Genomic DNA, 15,000 nt, shown 5'->3' on the forward strand with positions numbered 1-15,000 from the left:
CATCCCGTCTCGCTCGCTCTCTCGGCATCTTCCCACTGGCCACACACTGTGACTACTTTTCTCTATCATTTTTACTTTCCCCTAACTGATGGGAAAAGTTTGGTTTTTTGACTATTTTTGTGAAAATTTTTTTCTTTCCCCTCAAAATCAAAATACCATTCCATAGGCTCCAGTTCTTTGTCTTCCAGATGCTGTGATCACCAGTTTTCTAAATCACAACTTCCAGCCCCCTATACTTGGAAAGACCTTTAGCTCAATGTCATCAGCCCTTTCACCTCACACCTGGGAAGACTTGGTCCCTGACAAAAATATACCAATTGCCCAAGATCTCTCAACTAAGGGCTAGAGCTAAGTGAGATTCAACCATGGCATCGTTCTGAGCTCCCATAAAAACCATTTAATAAATATTGAAAGGGGTCATCCCTCCACTGAAAGTTAAGTCTAAAAACAGTGAATTTAACTTATCACATTTCACCATGAAAATTGCATATAGGTCTCCCTTTTGTGGTTATTGACAGAGAAATGTCTCCATATGCTCTGCACTAATAAATTTCTCTGTGAGAGGAATTACAGATTCTCCGTTCTCTGCATAAAATTTTGATTCTAAAGGAGGCAATGAAAATGGTCCAGCACCTTTCCTTTGTCAGAAAATCTGTGATTCAGATCGATGAACAAAGCAAGTGTCGCTGCCACCAGCAATGGCATGGAAGGGTGTGTGTGTGTGTGTGTGTGTGTGTGTGTGAGTGAGTGTTTAAACGGGCAAACTGGACTGTCAATGTATTTTGATCAGTAACTGAAGGGAGAGTTGAAATGGTATCTCCATCCCCATCACTGACCCACTCAGCCTTTTTAAATAGATCCACTTAAGCTACTGCTGTTCTCTGAGCCATTAGGACTTATTTAAGGGGTGAATTTTCAGGAGATTACATATCACTCCCACTAAAACACATTGAAATTGCTCATATGACGTACCCTACAAAGCGTTATAAATTCTGCTTCAGAGCTAAGTAGAAAAGTGAGCTTGCTTGGAATAAAGATCTATTAGGGAACTATGAGAATTACTTTTGGGAAATTTGATTTGGAATGATGAAGTAGATGCCATTACCTTTGAAATAACTGTGTTTGGAATGTGTGCTGTGGCTTAAGCTGCATTTTCCAGTTGCTGTGATGTTAACCTCTTTGTCACCATTACCAACATTAAGTAGAAATGGTGCTTTATAAGAGCATGCCTTAAGCTCATCTGGTGAGGTGCTGTTTATTTTTCTGACAGTCTTCCCTCTCTTAGGATGCACAGGTATAAAGTGAGAGAGGCCCCTAGTGTAGCTGTTGCTCATCCCAACCAGCCAGGGCTTCTACAGGCCCGAGGAACTGCAGAGGTTGCTTCTTAAAGAGCAAAACCAGAATATTTTGTTAATAAAACTAAAGGTATTATTACCTCACTAAAGAATATGGTATAGTGTCCTGAAGAGCAAACTTTTAAAAAGACTTAATTACAATTTAATTCCTTTCTCATCAATCCTTTTTGTAGCATTTGAATTAGATATATTCTGGATTCTAAGATATAAGGATATAGTTTTATGAAAGATGAGTGATGATTGCTGTGTAGAATGGGGTAAGGTTTGCTCCCTTCTGGCATGCTTTCTAACCCATCTGAAAAAGATTCTTTTTCCATTGCTCAAAGCACCCTCTCCATAGAGAATTTTCCACTGAACCTGTGGTGGCCAAAGAAACCACATGTATTGACTTATTGGAAACTTCTCATGAACAGTTCTCTTCTTTCTCAAATGAGAGAATCATCAAAACAGAAGAGAACCTAGTCTTGTGAGACATCCTACCTAAGCAGTGGTTCACCCCCAGCAATGCTGGTAAAGTTGAGTGCATAACCTATTTTAAGATCATTGAAACTAACACTCTATATAAACTTCCTCCATTTCAAGGACTGCGATGAGCTACCAGTCAGTTGGCAAGTAACTATTTGGTGGGCACTGTCAATGAATACAGAATGGAAGCTCTTGAGAAAGAGAACTTCATCTTATTCATAGTTCATTCCCAGTGCCCTGTGTATGTCATAGGTACTCAATGATATTTATGAACTAACATATTATTAATTTGACATCCAGTGCAGCCACATAAGTGGGCCTTTGTTAACAATACCTCACATGAAGTGACTTGCCCAAAGTCACAGAGCAGAAACATCAAATCCAGAGCTCTAATGAGCTTAAATGATGCTCCCCCCTGTCTGAAATGTGGCCACATACAGTGGCCCTCTCTGAGGGAGGATGGTAGTCCTCCTCCTGACAGTCAATACTAAGTGTTAACCCAGAGAAGGACAAGGCAGGGTCCTGGAGCAGGTGGTGCTCGCCATGCCACATGAGGAGCAGGGAGGCCAAATCGGGGGACTAACCTACAGTATTAAGAATAAAAGTGGGGCTTCACTGGTCCCCTCTCGAGATGGCTGTTATGGATACAAGAGTTCCCCTGAAAAGCTCATGTGTTAATTAATGCAAGAATGTTCAGAGAAATTATTTGATTGAGATGTGATCTAATCATTGGGTTAATCCATCCACTGGATTGATAATTGGGATTACTGGGTGGTTAACTATAGGCAGGTGGAGCGTGGCTGGAGAAGTAGGTCACTGGGGGAGTGCCTTTGGGGATTATATTTTGTCCCTGGTTCCTTGTGCTTTCTCTCCCTGCTTTCTGACTGCCATGAGCTCAGCAATATTCCTCCAGCACACCCATCTGCCATGTTGTTCTGCCTCACTGGGGGCTCATAGCCATGAAGTCTGCTGGCCATGGACTGATCCTCTGTAACCATGAGCCCAAAATAAACTTTTCCTACTCTAAATTGTTCTTATCAGCTATTGATTACAGGGATAAAAAGCCAACTAACACAATGATTAAAGCACAAGATGGGGCGGGGGGAGGGGTGTTATTTCTAAGGTATAAGGGAACAGCCACTGTAAGACTGGAAAGCCAAGATATGGTGGAAAGCTTTTCTACATTGCTTTGCAAAGCAATGCATTTGGACTTGTGTTATGAGTTAAGATGCTTTTTGAAAAGTAGTTCTCTTTTCCCTTAAAAGACATCATTGTCAATTTCTATGAAATAGAACAGTATTTTTGGTTTTGGTTTTGGGCTTTATGTGTGTGTTTTTGGGGCTTTTGGTTTATTTTTTTGCAAAAATATCACTTAGAAGCAACGGCTCTGAAGCTGAAGCTGTATGTATCTAAGCCATACACCATTATTATCTTGGCCATCTCCCCCATGCTGCTACTCTGCCTCAGGAGTTAGCCAACTTCTTAGACCACTGTAGCTGCAGTGCTTTTCTAATATTGTAGGAGAGGCAAAACACACACACACACACACACACACACAAGAAATGCTCCCCAACTTCAATAAATTTCAAACCTAGGAGGGATGGCACTTCTGCCACACAGGAAACTGGAAAGAGAACCTCCAATGCTCTACTTCTGGTACTGAGCTCAGAAAACAAAGAGGTCATTGTGAGTGCAGGTACTCTGGATGGCTGATGGCTTCTTGCCACCCTTGCCTAACTCCAGCATCTGATGACTGGCTCCTCTGCCTGTGCTGTCTCTCTTCCTCCTCTGTGCTGGCCAGTTTGGAATCTGGTGAGGGTCTGGACTCTTTGTCCAAGATGCCTTTGAATCTTCCAGAGGAAAGGAACCCTGTGTTCTCAAAAGGGCAGAAGGTAGAAGGACAAAAAGAGCCAAATTTCCCACTTCTCAACACTATTGCATTGTGGATTCAATGTCCAATGCATGAATTTGAGTGGAAATGTATTCAAACTACAGTGCCAGGTATGGCTAAATTAACTAACTTGCCATCTACTGCCAAGTAACCCACACTTGAACCTGGGACCTGCAATTTCAGTTACAGAAACTGTCTTCCAAACTTCTACAATAATGCCTGGCGAAAACAGGGTCAGACTAACCCAGCCAAAAAATGACAGAACAACAAAAGTTCTCAAAAGACTGGAGGAGGAGAGAAAAAAAAACTGGAGGAGAAAAATGAAAAATCACAGTGAACTGGAGAAGAAGGAGGTCAAGAAAGAAAAATCCAGAGTTATCATGGTTTCTGTGATATATTAGCAAAGCTTTGTTTTTGGAGCCATTCACTCCTAGTAACTGGTTGAGTCTTATATCTTAGTGTTATTCCCAGTCACCAAAACCATTACCCCCTGTCCTGTGGTTTGGATGCAGCGGGGCTGGTGGTTTGTTTTCAGATGACAGTTCCATAGCACCCTGGGCAGACAGAGGGCTTCTATGGGATTCTAGGATCTAACAAGGGAAGTATGTATAGTGCTTCATCTCTCCCAGATGACACTCACTAAGAACAGTTTAGAAACTGTTCCTTTAACATTAACATATGGCCCACACGTGAATCCTGGCCCGCAGCAGGTGAATGGCTTGGTTTTAGTTAGATAATGATGACCACTATATCTTCTTTTTAAATTTTGCCCCCCAGCAAACATTTGAATGAAAGGAACCAATTGCTCTCATTTTAGGATTGGGCAAACAAGTGCAATGAGCCTTGTATTTATCACCATTAGTATCATTAGACTTGAAAACCCAGTTTAATCTGGATTCTGCTCTCTTCTCAATGTCAGTCTGTTTCTGGACCAGTACAGAGCCAGCCTTGTTGATGCAATAAAGAGATTACTCCGGCCCATGGTAAGTATGTTTCTATTTTCTCCTGAATACTGGCTACAGAATAATTAGTCTGTGCACAAAGATGGAGAGAGTAATGGAATGGCAGGATTAATGTCATGTAATACTTTAATACTTATTATGTCCAACTTCAATTGGGTCTTCTGATCTATCAGATTCTTTCCTAATCATAACTAGGAAACTTCTTACCCTTGGCCTTCTGATAAGGAACACAGTGGGTAGTAAAATAAATGAAACCGCTTCAAAGATAAGTGTGAGATTATTTTTATCAAAGAATTTCTTGAGTCTTTTCCTTTGATAACCATATCTTCATATTAAAGTAGAAGTATGATATTGAAAGTTTTCTGTTGACTTCTGTCGTTTTTAATCCCTTCAATGGTAACCTTTGTCATTGGGTATTTATTTATCGCACAAAAATACTTTTTTCTTTTTATTTCTGTTTTTACTAAGGAAAAAAGGACTTTAAGATGAATCTGTACATTAAAAGTTCTTTGCTTTAAAAGGAAACCATTATTTACATATTATAAACATTAGGTCACAATGAAGCCAAGCATGGCATAAAATATTGTGCACATTTTTACATTTATATATCCATTTATGCCTGTGAGTAAATTACAGAGTTTGTATCCACTCTTATTTTGTTGGGCTGTTGTACTAAGCTAGGAGGTCCTGCAGCCTAAACGGAGAGTTAATATACATCTATTTAAAGTAAGAAAACGAGTTTAAAGCTCATGCATTTAAAAAAAAAAAATCTTGTAAGTATAGAAGACTCTTGCTGTGCCATAGGAATTTAAAATAGGTTAACAATATTAATGTAATCTAAGATAGGAACTCACATTTATCTATGATGACTGCAGTGTGTGTGTCTATGTGTGTGTTTTCTAAAGTTTTGTTTCTAAAAGTGTTTTTTAAAAGACTAGAGTCTTCTGACCTCGATGAGACTTATAGACTAATACCTTTCAATCTTTCTTTTATATCTTTTTCACATTGAAGGTTCCCAGAGCAATTTGATAATCATCCTTTGCCTTTCACTGTTGCTTTTTATTTTGTTATCTCTATATAGCTCAGAAACTTTAAATAGACCTCTCAGAGGAGTAACCACAGCTTTGTAAGTGGCAATCAATTCAATTAAATTGGCCTTCTCAATTCCCACAGTGAAGTGGGTAGTAGGCCTGAGGCAGAAAGGGACATGTTCCCAGCTACTGAGGGCTACTGCCTCAATTGAGAAGGCTGCCCAAGTTGAGGGTCAAAGAAAGAATATTGGGCTTCCTCATCACCCATCAGCCTTGGGTGATTCTTTAAGCCTTTGCAAGGCCAACAGTTTCAGAGAGGGCAATGGGATTGTTGAATGCAAAGGCCTCTGTGAAAATGTATCATAGATAAATACAGTGCCTTCAAGGACTCCCAGATTTCACACTGCACAAACAGTGCTTCACCCATCACCAATACCCCTTCAAAGCCTATTTGTGGCAAATACTCCATTTTGGAGCAGATTTGCATGATTTACCTGTCCAAGCTATGAATAGACCTAAATGCAGATTGGATTGGAATCTCTTGCTGCTCTTCCAGACCCTCTGTTAAACCCAGTCCCCTGCTGTCTGAGGTGTGGATCCACCCAGCTGCCCTCCTACTGACGGCCAATACTCACCTTTAGCCCAGAAAAGGACTAGGCAGGGTCTCTAGTAAATAGTATTTACTCATGCTATTTGTGGAACAGAAAGGCCAAATCAGAGGCCCACACCAACCTGCAGCAGTAGAAATGGCAGTAGTGGGCATCACGAAGGCCCCTAGTGGGCTGGCAGATACCAAGCCTACTGTATTTTCTAGCCTAAAGTACATTTGGCCCATTGTCAGAGGGAAGGTTTGAGATTGGGATGGTACATGGACTTACTGAAATGACCACCCAGAATCTCATCCCCATTGGGAGGTCTGAGGAGGAAGGGAACATGCATTCCTGAGCCTCCACTCAGGCAGACCATGGAGGGTCACGTGGCAGTGAAAAGCTATAGTTCCACACCCTGTGGGGTTTCTTCCCCACAGTATGGGGGAAACTGGACTCTTTCCCTTCTTAGTTCTCAGGACTAGTTTTTCTGTTTCCAGGGACGTCCCTAATGGGAAGTCACAGTCCAAGCCTAAGATAACATTCAAGGTTTTATAGCATTCTAGTTAGAGCTGGCTTTGGTGTTCTCCTGAGTCTAGACAGCTCCTCCATATCTTTGTGGCCCACATTCTGAACACAGTATAAATGGCTCACAAGGAAACAAGATAGGGGGCCACACAGGTGGATCCCCAGAGCTTGCTGATTCAATGCAAGATACTGCAAATTCAGCGTACTCAGCAGAAATCACAATGCAGCCAAATGCTTCAAGTTTGTAGGTGACCCCAGTATCTGAAGGTCAAGTGTAGTAAATGGAAAGAGTCAGAAAAATCTGCATATAAAACCCAAGTGTGCTCTTACTACCTACCTAGTCTCTAAACCTGAGTTTTTTCACCTGTAAAAAGGCAGGACTAATTCCTACCTTGTGGGCTGGCATAAAATATTTACATATGTAAATGCCAGGCATGTACCTGGTGCCCAGGACGCACTCCAAAATGAGAGCTGGTTCTTTTTTATTGCTGTACCAGCTTATCAGGGTTCATACAGGAGACACTTGTCCTAAGGTATGCTGGCCTGGCTAGAGGAAATTCCAGATCCAGTTTAGCAATGACCAGCTCTGGAACCACCTGTCTTGCCCCATTTTCCCCCATGAAGGGAAAGCAGGGAATTTCATCCAGTCTCTTAGAGAGCTCTGTCAACTGTGAGAGCTTCGGTTCTCCTTGTGAAGAGAGCTCTAGGGGCAGAAAACTTAGGCTCAGATCTGAACGCTGCCATTTACTAGATTCATCCTCTGGAAGCCTCAGTTTCTGATCTGTGAAACAAGCAGTAAACAAACCCATGTACATGTGAATGATGGCCTCTGAACAGCTCTCCACACTTAGCTCCTGTTACCCCGCAGAACTAGAGACTTTCTGATTATGGTGAATACAGAATGTAGGGGGCTCTTTCTGAGCATTTTCCTTGGAGAAATGCTGGCAGGAGAGAACACTCTATTTTCTGATGTGGACTTTGGGAATTACTGCACATAACTGAGCCTGCAGTATATCTATCCCCTGCTTTTATGTCCCAAATTCCTGCAGTAGGCCCTGCCCTAGTCCAAGGAGGATTGCCTACCTAGAAGAAGGTGACATCTTTTGCTCCAGTCAGGCCCCACCAAGCAATGGGGAGAGAGATGTCTACATTGGCAAGAGCAAAATAATTCAACATGAAGGTTCTAGTGATATTCCCTGGGAAGAAGTGAAATCTGCCATGTTGGGGAGTACAGTTGCTTGATTTCTAGATTGAGTAAATCAACTGCTGGTGGGGGTCAGAGGGTCCAGAAGCAAAGAAAAAAGATGGGGTGGGGGGTGTTTCTCTGCTTTCCATATTTATTACAGAGTCATAAGTGAAGGGAGACAAGCAGCCAGAGGCAGCTTAGCCATCCACGTGGACTGCTGGCTTGACCCAAGGGCAATGTCAAATCCCAAGGCTAAACTTAGATCCTCAGCCAAGCAGGCCCCTGTGTCTGGTAAGTCATTATAGGCAGCCCTGAATTTCATCAGGAAATGGTTTGCCACCCGCCCCAAATTGACACTTTTCTCAACTTGCTGGTTTAAAGAAACCACAAAGATAATTGACTCCTGCTATAATACTACTCACTAGCAAACTTAACGGATTGAAAAGAATAGAATATTTAAAAAGAATGAAATCAGCAAATTTTACTCATTCCAAGAAGCAACCTCTCCCACCCCCATTTTCCCTCTGGTGAATGGTTTCTTGTTGCTCATGATTGATAGGGTGACTCCCTGTCTTCGTGTTCCCTAAAGTCTGTGACAACAGCAATGTCCAATATCAGAGGACCCGAATGTAATTTAAAATCCAGTCACAGCAGCCTGCAAGTTGACCTGTAGTCCATAAATGACAACCAACAAATGGTATCTACTAATATTGCTCTGAAATGGCTTTGGGTCCAGGGAGGGGAGCCAGGCCAGTGAGGCAGTGTAAGTTCACTCAGAAGCACGAGGAGATGGATGGGGATGCAATATTGATAGCTCTCCAGCTCGTTATCACTGCTGGCCAATTGTCAGCAATTCAGAATTAGCACTGTGGAATCCATTTAACCTTCTTCAGCAACTGGCCCTAGCTGACCACCAAATTCCAGGAGCCCTGCCTATATCCAAGGAGTACCGTACATGGAAATCATGGACTCTCATTTTAAAGAGTAATATCATTTCATGGGGGGAGTTCCTCATCTTTTCTATGACTCTAACATCTCTGCCCATATCTGTTCAAACATCTGTTTTTTGCTTATCTTAGGGAAATTACCTTGTGTGGGTGGGCTCAGAATGGTGAAACTGTTGAAGGACACTTGTCTGCTTGCCAGGTCAGAGGCCCAGCAAATCCTCACCTGTTCTCAGTGAAAGGCTGTGTTCAGCCATACCTCATAAAGTTGTAGGAGTGCTTGAGAAACACTGGTCATCGTAACAGAGAGCCCTTAGATCATTTTGAGACTCTCAGAGGAGGGGCCCAGCCCTAAGAAGCTCTTTTCTAAGTGCCACCCAGGTGTTGATTCAGACACAAGGTAGGCTTTAGGAATTTAGAATCTGGTTGTGGAGATGCAACATGTACACAGGTAGAACACACAGACAGTGCAAAATATGAATCTTCCAGTTTACTAGATAGAATGTGAGATGCTATAAAGTTTGGACTCAGTCTTCAGTCAACAAATATTTGTTGAGCAATTACTGTCTGCCTGGCACTGGGCTCAGGAATGTGGGGTAGTGATATAAATATGAATGAGGAGGACTGTGAGACTCCAAGCATAGCACAGATCAGATTAATACAGGAGCTACCAGGAATTTGAAGGCGCCATGGCGTACTAAGAAAGAGGTACAGGAGAAAGAATGATGAAGTGCTTTGGAGGTTTCCCTAAGAGGCAGCTGCGCTGGACTTCAGCCTTGAGTAGTCAGAAGGATGTTCTAAGCCTCAGAAGAAGAGGACAAGAAGTAGCCGCCCTGGTGGAGGGCACAGAGCTCACATGTGTGGAGTGTTAAAGAGCATGGAACCAAGGAGAAATTTTATCTCCCTGGAGTATAAGAGTGTCTGTCTTAGCTGGTACAGTGGTGCACACCTGTAATCCCAATGACTCAGGAGGCCCCAAGAACTTAACAAGATCCTATCTCAAAATAAAAAAAATAAAAAGGGCTGGCAATGTGGCTCAGTGGTAAAGTGTCCGTGGATTCAATCCCCATTAGTGAGGGGCAGGAAGTGAGATTACCGCTAGTTTGGGTACCATTGTATAAGAGGCTAAGAACACTATAATAAGAAACTGGGTTTCATCATGACTAACAAAAAGCCACTGAACATTGGTGGACAATGGTGTTATCAGATATGAGTTCTAGAAAGATCACTCTGGCCACAGAATAGAGATTGGATTGGAGTACAGGAGAGCTTGAAGTCACCAAGGGTGACTCCTCAGGGTCCAGCATGGACCCACCTTCTAATTGGAGCTCATGTAGACCTGATGACAGCAAAGGAGATATTGAATGGATATTCATTAAAAGATTCATCCAGGAAAAGTTTGCTTACTGCCTCAGTGCTAGACACTGTGCCAGGGATGGGCCTGGGGATGGAGTAAGAGACAATGTGATCCCGCCCTGAAGGAGATCACCATCCAGTGAGAGAGAGAAGCAAGTAAGTAGTTGCCCAGCGGTGTGGGAGGGCAGAGCAGAGGTGTGCAACCCATGGAGACAGAGAGCTAAGTGGGGCAGGAGGCACTGTGTGGAGGCCAGATGAGGTCAGCAAATGCTTCATAGGAGCATGATGTCTAGTCTGGGTGCTGAGGGATGAATAAGAGTTCACCATGCAGACAAAATACTGGAGATACGAGGAGCATTCTACTCCAAGGAAATGTTTGCATGTTTAAAGACAAAGGGGTGAAAAAAAGAACATACCAAGGGGCTGTGGTTACTTTGGCCCAAGGTGAGCATAAGAACATCAGGAAATCCTCATGTAGTGGGACAGGCACATGGAGCTTTGTCTATCATCCCAAGAAGACGGGACCCACGTCAGTCATTTTCAACCCCTACTTAAATGGCAAAACCCTTCCGTCAAAAAAAGTTTAGCCAGCATCTCAAAGAGATAAAAGTGGGGGCTGGGGTTCTGCTCAGTGATAGAGCACATGCCTACCACCCACAAGGCCCTAGGTTCAATCCCCAGTACTCCCTCTCAAAAAAAAAAAAAAAAAAAAAAAAAGTGAAGCAGCTTTAGTTAAATGGGATGTAAAACAAACAAAGAAAAAAACTAATACTTCCAGTCCTGGTCCTTTTGTCCCTCCAGGTCTCCCCTGAAACAATTCAGGATTCACCTGGAGACAATGTATCGCAGGGGGGTATGGCATTGAAAATTCTTGAAAGGCAATGCTTTTTTCCCAGGTTTCCAGCTTCATTTTGAAAGCTATGGGTATGAAAATGGTCAGTATCTAGGAGATACTCAGCTCCATGTCTGAGTATGTGGGTGTGTGCGGTGTGTTTGATAGGTGATGCCCTGGGAATGTTAAGGGTTTGGGATCAAGGATATCGGGATCCATTTTAGACAGAATGGGTTAAAGGTGGCTTGAGAATATCCATACACAGGGATGAGCAGCCACTTGGAACTATGGGTGTGGGCCCTGGACAATGGCGAATGGTGTGGTTACAAACTTGGGAGTTATTGATGTATAAGTGATAGCTGAAGTCACAGACCTCAGTTACAATTGCCTAGAATATAAAATGTGAAGAAACAGTAGGTAGTGGCCTGGGGACCACTGATAATTCGGGGGAGGTGGGCCAAGAGAAGCCAGGAAAGGAGACTGGGATGGTAGGAGAGGAAGCAGGCAGTGACTCAGAAACCAGGCAAAGAAACAGAAAATGAGCATCAGCTTAAATATGTCATTGGTGTTTAATAATTGGTTGCTTGGAAATGAAAAAGGAATGAAGGCATTTCACGAGCATAGCATATTCCTTTAAAATGAGCCTGAAGCATACCTATTTTTTTTCAGAAGTATACACCCTATAATATGTGAGTATAGAGTAGACTGGCAAAATAACAACAACTGAATTCACAATGTAAACAGTATCATTGTTGTTTAGTGGTACTTCTCTCTCTTCTCTCCAGGGGTAAATGAATTCCCTCAAATTTCTGCACATCAGTCAAATTTTTACATTCAATTGAGTGTTCATTCTGAGTTTAAAATGACTCCGTGACTGAATGCTTAGAAAGTTGTGCTTTGGTAAATTGAAAATAATTTTTCTAAAGTGATGGGCTAATTTGAAATCTATATTCTTTTTCTTGGGTTGATTTTTTTTTTTTTTTTTTTTTGGAGCCTAAATTGTAAGGTGCATTTCTCGGGTTGCATGGCTTCACATTTGAAGTGCCCTGCTCCCCTGGAGATACTGGTGGGCCTCTAAAGCCATTCATTACTGTGTGGGGCAGGGGCTGCACGCAGTAGGGCTCAGTAGGTGTTTATTAAATAAATGGATGATGTGCTACTTTCTATCCTAAATATTAATCCACATCTCAAAAGTATCTGTATTCAACAAAACAAAAAAGTAAACAACTTAACACTCATAACTGAGCTATTACAGATTAAAACTCCCCCTTGCTCTTTCTCTTTCTTGTGGGAAGAGGATTGGGTACAGATTACTGCCCTCTGACATGCCACCATAGCAGCTGACTCTGGGAAAGCTTCTTGGAGAAATCTTTTTTAAAAAGAATAAGCAATAGACTGAGGCCGTCAAATTCCCAAAGACTTGTATTTTTCAAATTTTTCCAACATCTGGATTTAGTTTAGTCTCTCAACAAATGTTGCCTGAGTGCCTACTACATGCTAGGCACCAGGAAATTCAATGAATAAGCATTAGCAGATGCTGTTGTCATGGAGAGTGCATTCCAGCCAGAGGAGAGCATTAACAAACAAGGATGTCCCTGGTGATAAGTGCTAAGAACAAGAACAAAGCCCACAGAAGGGGTGGAGAGCTTGGGGTGGGGTGGGGCTTCTGTTCTAGATACCTTGGTTAGGGAAGGACAGAAAAACTGAGCCCTAGGAAAGAAATGTTTGGGCAGAGAGTACTGCCGTGGGCTTAGTTATGGTCCTCTTAACCTTTCACCCCAACTCAGGGGGAAGTGGGAAGTGGGGGTCATTGTGCTTTGTGAATGCAAACATCAGCCCAACCAAGAAACCTGTCGCCCTGTAAACGTTATGATATGTAGCTTAGATAATAGCTGGAAAAATAACTCTTCAATTGTAACTAGAAGACAATCTTTGCAGGTGACTTTAAAATGAAACAACTTCCATTATTCAAAAATCCAGAGTGGCAACCAGCTCTTAGAAATGACTAAAATGACCTACTGGTATTCCTTCCTTTTTTTTTTTTTTTTATTTAATGGAGACTTTTGCTTTCCTGCTGAGACCATGTATTATATCTAGTTTCACATAAAAATGAATTTTTGCTGCTAAGTTTGAAAACTGCCTGAAAATAGCAATTAATTTTGGAAAAGCTGACAGAACCATAAGTGTAGTGGCATGATTGGTGCTGCTATAATTATGTGCCTGAGTGTGTACATGTCTGTGTAAACAGAGTATGAAAACACTCTTTATGTCCAGGACAGTATATCAGTGCCTTTTATTTCAGGTGAATGAGGGAGAAAGAAATGATAGAATTTTTATAGCACTTTTGGGTGGTCTGGATTTTTCTAATCTGACATCTGTACTCTCTTGTTTTTCAAATTATTTTCACATTCACCACCTCATTTGCTCCTCACAAGTTGCTGGAGGGAAGAAAAAAGAAAAGGCAGGGGAGCTTTGTTCTTTTCATTTGATGGATGACAAAACTCAGTGGGTCCGCTAGGAGGGCCTAAGGAGTAGATTGGGCTATGTCATCTCCAAGGTACCTTCAAGCTCAACAGTTCAATGACTTTTGATGATTCTGTTTGATTGTCCTTGGGCGCTGCAGCTGTTTAATGGTAGAGACTCCCTTTAAATCCAGGATCCTTTTGACCACACAGTTCCTCCTTATTTTCTTCAAACCCTTCACTGCTCGCTTAATCATCTGCAAAATGGAATGTCTACCGTACAACATTGTGGAGAAGATCACTGAGGGGACCAAGGGGAGGGATTGTGAAGTACCTTGCACGGTGGTAGCTGTCATTATGATCATCATCATCATCACCACCACCACTGTTAGTAGTAAGGAGACAATGTAACATAGCAGAAAGAGCTTAGTGTTGAAATGGGAGGATGAGCTTCTAATCATTTACTGGTTGTGTCACCTTACCAAATTGTCCACCCTTTCTGAGCATCCTATAAAATGGACCTGAGAATACCTGCAGTGGAGGGTGGTATAGACTAAAGGAGACGCTATGTGTCTGGATGCTTAGCCCACGGCCTCATACATTCCAGTTGCCCGATAAATGATCCATAAGTATGAGTAATAATCTTTCAAAAGGAACAGATATTTTTTCATGATTCCTTCAAAACTAAAGTGGCATTTCACAGAAGTGAAACGTAACTTAGAATTAACAGAAGGACGCAGCCATCTTTTTTAAAAAAGTAGGAAGAAAATAAGGTTCAGAAGTTTGACTGCTCTGTGTACATGTGGTGGGGGGGAACCGCACATACCAGTGGTTAGCAGATAGTCATTATGGAGTTCCGTGTCAGATGGCCTTCTAAGGTCCAGTGTGTATTTTATTCAAGTCCTCCACTCTCCTCACTGCAACAGTCTAAAAAGACTGTGTGGTGATTTAGATCAGCCTGTTTACCCTCATTGCACCACATTCTTTGAAAAGCAGCCTTTCAATGGCTGTGATGAACTACTTTCCTATAGTGATGACCATTATGAGGGATTCAATGAAGTTAGAAACTAAAAGCCTGTCACCTTGTGTCTCTAGCAAGAGAGTCATGAAAAAGGCTGGTGACAGGATAGAAATGTGAAAGCACTCCAGTAGGGATTGTGGTTACTCCTCCCTTTGGACAATTTCTTGGTTCTGAATTTTCAGGGCATAGTAAATTAACATTTATAGGCATCTGTGGCCACATCCTTTGGAGCTTTGTTGGTGGGTGCAAAAGAGTAACAGGTGAGTGGGTCTGCCCCAGATCTAGTCAGTGGTTTAAACCATCAGACCTGAAATAGTGTGTATTGTTCAGAATGCTAACTTTCAATCAGATTTTATTATGTGTATTGTTTAAAAAGTATA

General features: G+C 42.1%; 1 protein-coding gene across 1 annotated transcript in view; it reads left to right on the forward strand.

The window, feature by feature from the left end:
- Positions 1 to 15,000, forward strand: part of Camkmt (calmodulin-lysine N-methyltransferase) — a 374,703-nt gene that overhangs the window by 353,003 nt on the left and 6,700 nt on the right. The window contains exon 9 of the mRNA XM_027934266.2: positions 4,631 to 4,694. Within this exon, the coding sequence (XP_027790067.1) occupies positions 4,631 to 4,694 (64 nt within the window). The remainder of the gene's footprint in view (positions 1 to 4,630; positions 4,695 to 15,000) is intronic.

Source organism: Marmota flaviventris, chromosome 14 (genome assembly GCF_047511675.1).
Source record: "Marmota flaviventris isolate mMarFla1 chromosome 14, mMarFla1.hap1, whole genome shotgun sequence".
Lineage (NCBI taxonomy): Eukaryota > Metazoa > Chordata > Mammalia > Rodentia > Sciuridae > Marmota > Marmota flaviventris.